General features: G+C 39.1%; 1 protein-coding gene across 1 annotated transcript; it reads right to left on the bottom strand.

Annotated features, from left to right (window-relative positions):
• Positions 1–1,274: 1,274 nt before the first annotated feature.
• Positions 1,275–7,034, bottom strand: SOWAHA (sosondowah ankyrin repeat domain family member A). Its single transcript, XM_051978250.1, has one exon. The coding sequence runs from the start codon at positions 4,386–4,388 to the stop codon at positions 2,790–2,792; it is 1,599 nt and encodes a 532-aa protein (XP_051834210.1). The 5' UTR covers positions 4,389–7,034; the 3' UTR covers positions 1,275–2,789.
• Positions 7,035–13,565: the final 6,531 nt, after the last annotated feature.

Genomic DNA, 13,565 nt, shown 5'->3' with positions numbered 1-13,565 from the left:
CTTCAGACATGAACGATCTGTGTGAACCTGGGTTTATTCATTTAATTTCTCGAAGTCTTAGTCAACTTTCTAAGACCATAAATTGCAAAGGCCCAATATTCATTAGTAGAGTATTTTCTCAATTAGGAATTCCTTGCAACATTGAATCATAGGAGCAAATTTGATCTATTATTATTTTTGGTTGGCAACTATTTATTTGAAAGGTGTTTCAGTAAACTCCAAATTCATTTCAAGAATCAGGGGAGGAAAAGATACAGCTACTGTGATTGTAGGGTTATGGAAAGGATGCCTTTGGAATTAGATCGAGAGAGGGACCCACAGCTGGCAGAAAGGAGCAATCAACCTAGACCATCCCAAGAAGTGGCTTAGGGAAAGGGTGGAACAGGGCAAGTAGCACCCTACTTCATCTAGGAGGGCTGACTCCAGGTTGATGTATTAGACCTAAGACTTGAAGCAAGGCAAGGCAAAGAGGCAGAAGTGGTCCTTGGCTAGCCAAACTCTGATGCCCCTTTCAATGCCTAATTTCTCCAAGGATATGTTGTCATGAAAAGACCCAAGAAAGAAAGATAGTTCTTAGAGACTTGTGACAAATCAAGTTGTCATTTAGTGAAGGTTTTCACATTAAACTTGTAGGCCGTAGAGGTAGAACTATCCAGTCACCTTTTTTTTTTAAATGGGGGAGGAAACCCAGGCTGAAGGAGGTAAAGAGATTTACCATACAAGATTACTGAGGAAGCAACCGAGGCCTCTGCCTTTCCACCAAACCAAGGTCAAAACTGTGAATAGTTTTGAGGCTGAATTATCTTTTTATAAATACATTGTCTCTGATTCTGATAGTACTTCAAAGAACACTGTCTTCTTACATTTAAAGGTAAGTTTCCAAATCATGATAGCCCTAAATTGGGAAAGATGCTCACACAATTTCACTGAACATATATGCATTTTTACCTTTCAAGTACTATAGCTATTCAGATTGTTATAATCAACTGTATACAGGGACTTTTCTTATGGACCAATGGATTTAAATGGGCATTTTCTATAAGTTAGCTTTTCCCAATAGTAACATGTTTAGGCTAGTAATTAAAAATTCAACATAAAGAATTGTGGCTTGTTTATTTCTATTACTTCATTTTAGCATATGGGAAACCCTTCAGTTGGCAACAATCTATAGTAGGTTTTTTTTTTTTTTTCCCCAAATACTAATTATTCTAAGAAATGCACTATGAGGAAAAAAGAAGTTATGGCACTATAAAATGTCACACTGACGTACATAGGACAGAAAAAAGGAAGTATTGTTTAATTTTCTCCAGAATTAGAACATTCCAAACAATTTCAAATGCTTCTCTAATATGTGTCTTAAAGAAACAAAATCCTTTACATTAGAAAAGTAGTCTACCCTTTGATACCAAGACAACCTGTTGAAATTGGAAACATCCCTCAATTAAAAAAGGTTGCCTAGGTACCTTTATAATTAGAAAAAAAGACCATTACAATCATAAAATCTTAAGAGCTTAAAAAGAACAGAGAATACTTCATTTTACATATGAAGAACATGAAGCCTAAAATCATTGAGCAAATAGATGCACTGGTATTTTAGTGTTTTCTTTCATACCAACCTATTAAAATTGGTACCATATCCTTCCTGTTTATTCAAAGCCTAAATACACAAATCATTTCTTATATTTAGACATTAATAATTAATAAGTTTCTTTTCAATTGGAATGCTACTTCACTGTTTTCTTTAAATATTTAGCATGCCATATTGTATAATATCAAGACACAAACATCTGTAAAGCTCAAAACATCAGATTCACAGATTCAAGAGTATGGCACAAAGGTATTGGATATATCAGAATTAAAAAATATTCAAAATACTTCATACAAAAAAGTGGACTCACTGATGTCAAATGCCACTAAACTTATTTACACAACACGTAAATAAGTAATTTAAATAAGACCAAAAAAATCAAGGGACAAAAACTCCCTTTAATAATAAGCTCCATGTTCCACTAGCAAAATCTGGGTATTGCTTCTTTTTAAGGTATAAAATGTCCTTGCAAGAAGAATCCCATTTCACATTCACAGTACAATTGGAATTACATTCACAATGGTCACTAATGGCTGTTTTGTGCCAGGTTTTCTAAAATGAGGTAGGTAGAAAATTCTGCAATTTCAGATGACTCATTTGTTTTATATCTGCTCTTCTTTAAAACTGTGTTTAAAATGTTAATCATGTGGTTTAAAAAGACTTAATGAAGACCTTACCTAAAAGAAAATAAACACTATTTCAATAAAAGGCAGACATTCATAAAATACAGATTCTTCTCTTCATTTAAGAATAAAATACAGCTGATTTGCCAATCCATCATACCTCACAGGGCCAGATGACATGAACTGACTCCAAAAAGTCCTTTACAGCAACTCATTGTTTTTGGCCTTGGGTATATGACATATAGAGTATCAGCAAACAGTAAGTTAATTCTGATAAGGGACCAGACCAGCTGTTACCCTTTTTGCCCTTTCACCCTCAATACTCAGGGTTTAACAGTTCTAAATGAGAATTGAATTTCTGAGAAGTGAATTCTCTGAGGATTTGACACCCGCTGGAGATTCAGGCATGAAAGGATGGGCTCAGCACCGCAGAGAGGCCTAGATGGGGGATCTGGGTGGGAAGTCGGTCTGGGCAGTGGAGACCAGGTATGGATCCTAAGGGTGGGGGCAGGCGGGGTAGTAGTGGCCAGACCGGGCAGTAACGGCCAGACGCACTGCGATGGTGACACCACGCTCAGCTAATGGCTCTGGAAGAGGTCGGTAGCAGGCCAACGCTTGGATGCCGTGGCGGAGGCCTGGGCGGAAGCAGAATGGAAGGCAGGGAGGCCTGGTCTGGCCTTGGCCTTCTTGCGGGGAGCCATGGGGGAGGCTCCCAGGAGCTTACTGAAGGAACCGGACTTCCTGATGCCGCGGGCTAGATCCTGCAGCATCAGGTCGTCGGCCAGCACGCCCAAGAAGGCGCTGGTGGTGGAGCTGAGAATGGAGGCTGCGACTTGCACAGGCCTCTTGGCCGGGCCGTCGTGCTCCGCCTGGCCGCGAAGGGCGGGGTCGCCTAGCAACAGACGCAGCGCGTACGAGGCGCCGGGCCGCAGGTACTGGTAGGCGCGCCGCCCGCTATGGTCTCGGACTAGCACTTGAGCTCCGAGACGCTCCACCAGCAGGATGGCCGCATCTTCGTGGCCGTGCAGGGCCGCCAGGTGCAATGGAGTGTAGCCACCGTGCGAGCGGGCGTTCACGTCGACGGGCGCCCCCCCGCGGCGCGCCACCTCCACCAGCTGCAGCACCATCTCGCGGTCGCCGCTTTTAGCAGCCCAGTGCAGGGCAGTAAATCCGGACATGAAGTCGCGCTTGGCCGCCAGGCTCCGATCCCGAAGCAGCAGCCCATGAAGCTGGTGAGTCCAATGGCCACCGGCCGCTCTCACCAGCCACTCGTGCTCGGCTGGCTCCAAGGGCACAGTGGGCGGCGGCTGGGGGACGACGGAGGGCAGCTCCTCAGTCTCTGGGCTTAGTAGGCGCGGGCCAGCCCGAGACAGGCGCCGAAGGTGAGGGGACCGGCCGCCCCCCAGCGCGAGGCTCAGCCCCGCCTCCTCCACCGAAAGCCGCCGTCGTAGCCGGGGGGAGTCCCCGGGCACTGGTAGCAGGCACGAAGCCGCTTGCACCGGCTCTTCTGATAGCTGCCGTCGCAGGCCCTGTTCCTCAGTCCGGATGCGGATTACTGACGGGACGCAACGGACCGGCAGCATGCAGGGCTTCTGCGGTTGGAGTGGGGCTAGCTCCCCAGGTGCAGCTGGGACCCTTGGAGGAACTGCGGGCGTGTCCTTCAACGGTAGAGCTGAAGCCGGGATGGGAGCTGTAGTAGCTGCTTCTTCCTGGTCCGGGGACTGGGGCCGTTCCTCCGACGTTGGGGACTGAGACGTGTGCTCCTGGACAGCCGCTGCATCCAAGGACTCTTGTAGTGGCGATTCAGCTTGAGGGTCCCCGGCCCGTTCCTGGACCACGGAGGTCGCCGGGTCTCCCAGGAGCGGGTCCCCAGCGGCTTCGGGTGGCGTCGTGGGTGAGGGCCTTGGAGTGCAGGAGGCGCGGAGCTTCTTGCGCAGCACCACAAATTTGACCCCGTCTAACTCTTTGACCACTGCCACGTCGTTGACGAATTGCTTGAAATATGCCCTGCGAGCGGCCCGGCCGCCCGGATCTCCAGCGTCTAGCAGCGGCTTGAAGCGGCTCACGAGCTCCGAGTTGCGCACCTTGCCTCCACGCTCTTGCAGGAAGCCCAGCACGGCCGCCTGGCTCACCCCCGCAGCTGCAGCCGCAGCCGCAGCCGCCGCTGCCAGCGCCATCCCTGCCTGTCTCTGGGCTGTCCGGACCTTATCCTGCAGTGGCAACCTCCCCTTGGAGACGCCTCCTGCGGCCGGCCCCTCCCCTGGCTCTCCGGGAGTCCGCTTCCCACCTGTCGGTCCTGGCGGGCAGCTCCTTCCTCGGGGCGCTGTTCCCAGGCACTTGCAGGTGGGCGCTGCCAGGGGAGAGTGTTTGCCCGGGAGGGGAGGGGAGAGGATCCACAGCAGAGGGATCTGGGAGTTGTAGTTTGGATAAATTTAGGCTTACCTGAGTTTTAACCTTTGCAGTGCCCCTCCCCCACCTTTCGGGGGCGTTTAACCTGCCTGGATAGTCTCGCTTCTCTGAGATTCCTTCTCCTTCTGATTTTTCAGTTGGCCTCCCCAGTTAAAGCTGGTTAGCGTTGTAAAGGGCGCTGAAGTACAGCCCACTGTTGACGGTTTATACAGCCTGAACTATGAATTGGAAATACTCTGACTTCTCCCCTTCCAATCCTCTGGGAATTCAGGCACATTTTAGTATCTATTTCCCTCCCCTCCCCTCTTTAGTTGGTTGCTATTCCCCGGGAAGAGTTCAATAACCTTTAAGTGCCAAATGTCTTTATTGTTTCATTTCTTATTCATTTGAAAAATTAAAAATGAATATAAATGACGCTTAATGCTACCTGTAAAGGTAATTGATCCGTATTTTGTTTATGTTCTTCAGGGTTTGAGGCAATTCTTAGGAGCTCATGTACAATAAAAGAATCCTGAGGTAGATTATCTATTAAATCATCCAAAATAGTAAAGGATTTAAAAAAATTCAGTGTTGCTGGGAAATGAATATAAACTATTTGCATTTTTGTTTTTCTTCCCGGGTTATTTTTACTTTATGAATCCAATTCTCCCTGTGCAACAAGAGAACTGTTCAACATATATTGTATCTAGGATATACTGCAACATATTTAACATATATAGGACTGCTTGCCATCTAGGGGAGGGGGTGAAGAGAGGGAGGGGAAAAATCGGAACAGAAGCGAGTGCAAGGGATAATGTTGTAAAAAATTTACCCTGGCATGGAAAAAAAAAAAATAAACGTTTCAAAAATTAAAAAAAAAAAAAATCAGTGTTGGAGCTTCAAAAAAAAAAAAAGAACAATAATTTACTATTGGTAAAGCTATAAAATGGGTCATACTGTTTTGGAAAGCAATGTGGAATTAAATACTACATTTAAAAAATTTCTCACATTCTGTGACCCAGCATTTCAGTTATTAGATTTATATTATAAAGGGGTTTTTGATAGAAAGAAAAAAAACCTATTTGTACAAAGTAATAGTATGTAGATAGTAAAATGTTAGAAACAAACTATATTCCTAGAGGGGGAATGCTTAAATTAAGTTGTGGTCTGTGAATGTATAGAAAGCCTCCTAAGTAGAATGGGGGGGCTTAGCCTTGAAGTCCAAAAGACCTGGGTTAGATGTATAGTATCTGGGTGATCTTAGGCAAGTAACTCTTCTTAGTAACCAGGTCATTTTCTGAGATTCTGAATTACTAAATTAATAATTGCTAAATTAATAGCTGCAGATTTATATCAGTGGAGAAAGGCACTTTGCCTTTCTTTTGCTTTAAGTGAACCAAGGAGTTCACTTGTATTTTTCATGGAATTCATTTTTTAAAAAATCATAGGTTTATATGATAAACAGTTATGAAGAGTTATTTTTTAAACATATATTTTGTCTTCCCTCATTATATGTTAATACAATTTTTAAACATTTGAAAAAAAGTTTGAAGTTCCAAATTCTATCTTTACCTTCTTTCTCCTCGAGGCTCCCTAAGATTGTAAGCAGTCAGATATAGGTTATACATATGCAGTAATGAAAACATTTCCATGCTAGTAGACTTAAAAGAATACTTAAAAGAAAAAACAAGAAAAATGGCATGCTTCAGTCTGTATTTACATATCAGTATCTTGTCTAGCATCAGATAGTATGCTTTATTATTAGTCTTTTGGGATTGTCTTGGATCATTGTGTTTCAGAGAATAGCCAAGTCATGCATAGTCTTATATCTAGCAATAGTGCTGTTATTGTGCACAATTTTCTCCTGGTTCTAATCACTTCAATATGCATCAGTTAATGTAAGTCTTTCCAGGTTTTTCTGAAGTCATCTTTTTATTCGTTTTTATAGCACAATAATATTCCATTATAATCATGTACCACACCTTGTTTAGCCATTCTCCAATGGATGGGCACCTTTTGGATTTCCAATTCTTAGTCACTACAAAAAAAAGCTGGGATTTTTGTACATATAGGTCCTTTTTGGGGATGTCTCCTTTCTCCTCTCTACACTCTAAAGTCATTAGCAAAACAATAGTATAATGGACTTTTCCCTACTACATCATCATCATTATTAATAACAAGGTACATAGCTTTCCTTTCTACCACAAGTATACATATAGTTTAATATACAATCATTCACAATTACTTTTGTGTTATTTTATTTAACTTTTCAGGAATTTTTATTTTATTTGTTTTCAAAAAATTTCTGCATGAAATAGAAGCCTGTGATTCCATCCCTGTTGGTATGCTTCTACCAATTCATATTACACAACTCTCTCCTTATTTTAGTAGTTTTCTACAATGCAGAGGCCAAAAACATTCATGTCTTAATGTAGGAAACCTGACAGAACTTGTGTTCCACTATGACATCCTTGAAGTCCATACTATATTATAATACCAATATATAATATATATATACATACACACACATATATAATATAATATAATAATAGCATATTAACTTTTTTTGAGCAGTATAGTGAAGTTTGGGGGTTTTAAAAATCTTATTGGAGGTAAACTGCATTGTTCTTTTAGTATTACTGAGCATAAAGAAGAAAATGTACCTTGAAAGAGAAAGATAGTTATGAGGATTTATGTATCTTGTATACAAACAGTCTAAATTAGATTTAGCCTTTCTACTGAGATTTTTTTTTTTAAAACTAGGGAATGGTCACATTATAGCTAGAGATTAGGAAAGGTCCATACCAGCTATCTTGTCCAGCCTTTTTCTAATTAGTTAGATATGGATATTGAAGTTAAGAAGCTTACCCAAGATCATACAGGCACTTATTGAATACCTACTGTATGCCATATACTAAGGATACAAATACAACAAATTAAATAATTGTTTGTTCTTCTAAACCTTGCTGATGTCCAACAAGCATTTGGTTTTACTGGACTGAAGCTCAGCAAAAAGATGAGAACTAGGTATGCAGATCTGACAATCATTTGCTTAGAAATAATTGAATTCACATATTTAACATGTACTAGACTACCTGCCAGTTAGGGAAGGGGGTGGAAGGAAGGAGGGGAAAATTTGCACCAAAAGGTTATGCAAGGGTCAATGTTGGAAAAATTACCCATGCACATATGCTTTGTAAATAAAAAGCTTTTTAAAAAAATTGAATTCATGATAAATGAAATCATGAATTCACTGATGAGATTACTAGTGGAGAGAAGAGAAGAAGAACCTTCAGGAAATGAGCAGGAGATAGATGATGAGGCTGAGGAACATAAGCAAAAGGAGAACTAGTCATGAAAATTAAGGAAGAAGAAAACATGTAGAAGGAGATGATAGTCCATGGTATTAAAATCTGTAGGAAAGTCAAGAATTAATACTGAGAAAACAACATTAGATTTGGTAGTCAAAAGACTATAGGTTATCTTGGAAAGAGCAGTTTTGATCAAGTCAAAAGCCAGATTTCACTAGAGTTGGAAGTAAGGAAGGGAAGACAATGAGTATCAATTTTTTTTTCCTAGGAGCCTAACTGTTTTGAAAGAAGCCTTAAATAAATAAGAAGAGATTATGAATAGTTGAAGAAGCAGGGACCCAGAAGACACAGGAGGAACTTGTATAAAGAATTCAAGTAGAAGTATTATTCTTCACAAGGACAAGAGTTAAGACTTCCTCAGAGTTTGAAGCAGAAGAGAAGAGAATGGGATATGATGTTCAGTAGGAGAAGTACTAAGTTTTGAAACAATGGAAAAACATAGTGATGGCCTCTTTTTTTTTTTTTTTCTAGTAAAGGGTAAGGCAAGAGGTAGTGAGGAGAAGAGGAAATGGAGTAGATAGATGGCTTGAGGAGAGAAGGTATCTTGGAGATTATATATATATTTTTAATCTCATTTTAAAGATGAACTTGACCTCTGGAAATGGAAGTGCCTTGCCCAAGGCCATATAGCTATTATGTAGTATTGTGTCCTGCTTTCTAGAGGCCCCAAGTTGGGGGGACAAAACGTACCATGCTTTCTAGAGCCCCCACACCAGGGTGATTAAAATATACTGTCTTAATGGAGAAGTGATGAGGTGGGACTCTTGAGGATGGTGGAAAAATGGAGTCCATTTATTCCAAGTTCTTTCCCCTTTTTATACCCTCATACCCTTATGTAACAAAAACAACACTGCATATGCACTAAGTATATACTGAGCATATGGGATCATATAAACAACATGCTATTGTACATAGTTTGCCACTTGGTATCACTCTGCTTCAATCACAACATAGGTTATCACTGTCCCCTGACTTCTCAGGAAGGCCAAGAACACTTAGGGGAGATGGGGAGCCAAACCATTGTTAGCAGGTTCCCTCTGGGGAGGGAGTTGAAGAGTCTTATTCCTTACCCAGAATTCCCCTACTGTCTGTGACCTTTTACAGTGTAGCAGTGCAGATCTGAATCCATGTTCCCTAGCCTTTTCCATTGTACCATGTTATGTCTCCTGCATCGCCTAACATTTTCTGTTATTTATTATCTTTGATGAAACCATTGAAAAGATTTCTGGGAATCCAGTTATTTCTCTTGCTATGTCTTACATATTTGTTATTTTCTCTGGTAAGTATATGAAGTATTATAATAGTCTTGAAGTATAAGTTTTTGTGATCATAAACATCCTCATTTAGAAAAAAGGAACTATTTTTTCCCCTTGATGTTGTGCCTTAGAGTCAGACACTAGGGAGGTGTACATTTGTTAATTAAACAAAGCCATGTTCAAATCATAGAAACTTTTTTTTTTAAAGAATGATTTAATTGAACCTTTTTTTAAATGGCTTTTGATTTTTCCAAATATATGCAAAGATATTTTTCAACATATATCTTTGCAAAACCTTGTGTTCCAAATCTTTCTCCCTTCTTCCTCCTCCTCTCTTCCCCTAGAAAGCAAGCAATCCAGTATAGGTTAAACATGTAATTCTTCTAAACATATTTCCATATTCAGCATGCTGCACAAGAAAAATAGATCAAAAGAAAAAAATGAGAAAGAAAAAACAAACAAACAAGCAAACACACAACAACAACAAAAATACTATCCTTTGATCCACATTTAGTCTCCATTGTATTCTCTCTCCATCACAAGTCTATTGGAATTGCCTTAAATCACCTCATTCTTGAAAAGAATGAAGTCGATCAGAGTTGATCATTACATAATCTTGTTGCCATATATAATATTCTCTTGGTTTAGCTCACTTCACTTATCATCAGTTCATGTAAGTCTTTCCTGAAATTAGATTGCTTAAACATTTCTTATAGAACAGTTACATTCATATGCCATAACTTATTCAGCCATTCCCCAACTAATGGGCATTTACTCAGTTTCCAATTCTTTGCCACTACAAAAAGGACTGCTACAAACGTTTTTGCACATGTGGGTCCTTTCTCCTTTTTTATGATCTCTTTGGCATACAGACCCAATAGAGACATCGCTGGATCAAAGTTTGATAAACAGTTTGATAAACCTTTGGGCATAGAGGAACTTCTAAATTACTCAAAACTGCTTCTATTCTCTCACTAGAACTTGGGAAATTAACTGTATTTCTAAGGAAATCTACAAGTCAAGTTGATGGCCTTGCTTACTCGAAAATCTATTAGCTCCCTCTGAGACCAGAGAACTGCATTAGCACATATGATTATGAAAACTTTGTAGCAGTAAGAAATACCTTTTTTATTGCTTTGTAGGCTGACTTTATCACTTTAATCACCTTTGGTAGCTAGTGTTTCTTAACAATTTTAATACTCAGACTAATTCTTTTATTTTTTAATCTTTTTATTGAAGCTTTTGAATTTTCAAAACATATGCATGGATAATTTTTCAACATTAATCCTTGTAAAACCTTGTGTTCCAAATTTCCTCCCCTTCTCCAACCTCCTCTCCTAAATGGCAAGTAAACCAATATATGTTAAACATGGTAAAAATATATGTTAAATCCAATATATGCATACATATTTATACAGTTATCTTACTGCACAAGAAAAATCAAATCAAAAATGAAAATAATGAGAAAGAAAATAAAGTGCAAGCAAACCACAACAAAAAGAGTGAAAATGCTATGTTGTGATCCATACTTAGTTCCCACAGTACTCTCTCTAGATGTAGATCATTAGAATTGGCCTGGATCATCTCATTGTTGAAAAGAGCTATGTCCATCAGAAGTGATCGTTGTATAATCTTATTGCTGTATACAATGTATCTCCTAGTTCTGCTCACTACACTTAGCATCAGTTCATTTAAGTCTCTTCAGGCCTTTCTGAAATCATCCTGCTGATCATTTCTTATAGAACAATAATATTCTATAACATTCATATACCATAACTTATTCAGCCATTCTTCACCTGATGGGCATCCACTCAATTTCCAGTGTCTTGCCACTGCAAAAAAGGGCTGCCATAAACATTGTGGGTCCCTTTCTCAACCTTTAAGATTTCTTTGAGATATAAACCCAGTAGAAACACTGCTGGGTCAAAAGGTACGTACATTTTGGTAGCCCTTTGGGGATAGTTCCAAATTGCTCTCCAGAATGGTTGGATCAGTTCACAATTTCACCAACAATGTATTAGTATCCCAGTTTTCCCACATCCCCTCCAACATTCATAATTATCTTTTCCTGTCATCTTAGCCAGTCTGAGAAACGTATAGTGGTACCTCAGAGTTGTGTTAATTTGCATTTCTCTAATCAATAGTGATTTAAAGCACCTTTTCATATGACTAGAAAAGGTTTTAATTTCTTATCTGAAAATTGTCTGTTCATATTTTTTGACTATGTATCAATTGGAAAATGGCTTGAATTGTTATAAATTTGAGTCAATTCTCTATATATTTTAGAAATGGACCTTTATCAGGATCTTTGAATGCAAAAATGTTTTCCCAATTTATTGCTTTCCTTCTAATCTAGACTAATTATTGTAGCATAACTACTCTATTCTTTAAAGGAATCCTGGGAAAATTGGTTTGCTTCTGCTTTATCTACTTTGTCTTATTCATCCATCACCAAGGCCTAGCAATTCAAATCTTTTGACTGACATTCTATGTCAGAAAAGAGGAAGAAAACCATCCTCAAGATTTCTCCAACCCTATCTCTTCTACTTGGAATATTACTTAAGCACAACCCTTCTCACTCAGTTGATATACTTTCTTCTCCCTCATCCTGCCTGCCTGATCACATTCCCAGATCACCATCCCAACAGGTTGTAGTTTTTCTTGTTTCATTGGGACTTTATTGCCATGTGTTGAAGGAGCTCATCCTTCATTATTTAATCTTTCTTTCTGGGATTTGGCCTTGAATTTGTTTTCAGTTATGGTTATGGGGCCCTGTGCTGTGATATGTTTACATACTTCTTTAAAGTTGTGGTGAAGAAAAGGAATCTTCCCAAGTGTAAGAACATTACAGTGATTGCCCCATCACCCTGACTACCCACTTAGATTGCTCCACATATAAACTGATAGTGCTTGTTTAAGGTCATGTATTTTGTACTATACCAGTGCCTCACTGTTGTCAAATATCTTAGGTGTCTTAAGTGTTTTACTCATGTACATTTGCCTGTTTGTAAACATGAGGATACTGACCCTGTTGCTGCTTCCTATAAGTTTGCCCCTTCAGTCATCTGGATTCCCAAGTCCATAAATGACTGTGAATACATCTACTCTTGCTTGCATCTCAATGTCTCAACCTCCCATGCCTACCTCCTCTTTCATATATTATAACAATGATTGAACTATGTCAGAACCCCATTCAAACTCTTTCTACCCTGAGTAGAAAAGTTCTATAGTTCCTGAAACCTCCTGTACTCAAATGGTTGCAGTTCTTCATTATCTTTTAGAACCTGACATTCTTTCTGATACCTTCTATGTGCATGACCTGCCACAATTACTTCATTAAATATGGGAAGAATCAGATTTTGTGCAAGGCATCCAAAAGGTGTGATACAGAGGCAGACCATGATTCTTCTGAACCTATCTAATATTACTTGCAAAGCTTGTTTTATTTTTAAAGATAGATAGTTTATTCTTGCTGTTTGATGATGCAATACATTATTTATCATTACTTAAACAGTATGTTATAAGTTATGCCCATTTTTTCTCTTATTGCTATTGCATCTTTGGGGACTATTCCTCTGATATTTTGCATTGTCCTTTTATCATTTTCCCTTTCTATTAGCCACACTGATAGGTTTGAGATAGTACCTCAGAGTTGTTTTAATTTGTATTTCTTTAACCAATAATGATTTAAAGTATTTCTTCCTATAACTATAACTGGCTCTGATTTCTTCATCTGAAGAATCTACCTAATCATTTTCCTGTTCAAATACCATAATCGATATTAATATCTCTTCCTCTCTCCATTCCTTATTTTTGGTGACAATGTCTAGTTTAAATATGTCAAATTGGAGTTTTTTTAAATAATGTGCAATCTTTTTTTGGTATTTTTATTCTTCTATTTACATATCTTACAATTTCCTAAAATAGTTTTTCAGTTTAGATGAATAAATTTTTATATATTTTTTATAAAAAGGATGCCATATCTTAAATTAGTATCTCATTAGAGCACTAACTAGACTAGAATGACTGAGAATCTACTTTAGGACACAGAAAGTTAGAGGATATGAAATTTTTAATTATGATTTTAATATATACAATTTAAATTCTTATATTTTGATAGCATTTTTACTTTCTCAGCATCACAGACACTGTCAGTAAAAATAATTAGCTAAATTCAGAAGCAACTAGGTGGTGAGCTTCTTGTGATCTCATATAAATCATATAAGTCCTTACCCTTAGCTGCCTCCTCACCAGCAGTCTTTTCCTATATCTATATCTTCCTCCATGAAGGCTGGTGACTTGGTGTTCTCCACTGTGCTCCTTTTCCTTAGTAGTATTT

The sequence above is a fragment of the Antechinus flavipes genome, chromosome 2 (assembly GCF_016432865.1).
Source record: "Antechinus flavipes isolate AdamAnt ecotype Samford, QLD, Australia chromosome 2, AdamAnt_v2, whole genome shotgun sequence".
Classification (NCBI taxonomy): domain Eukaryota; kingdom Metazoa; phylum Chordata; class Mammalia; order Dasyuromorphia; family Dasyuridae; genus Antechinus; species Antechinus flavipes.
The sequence above is the reverse complement of the archived record's forward strand: the minus strand, read 5'-3'. Positions and strand labels throughout refer to the sequence as shown.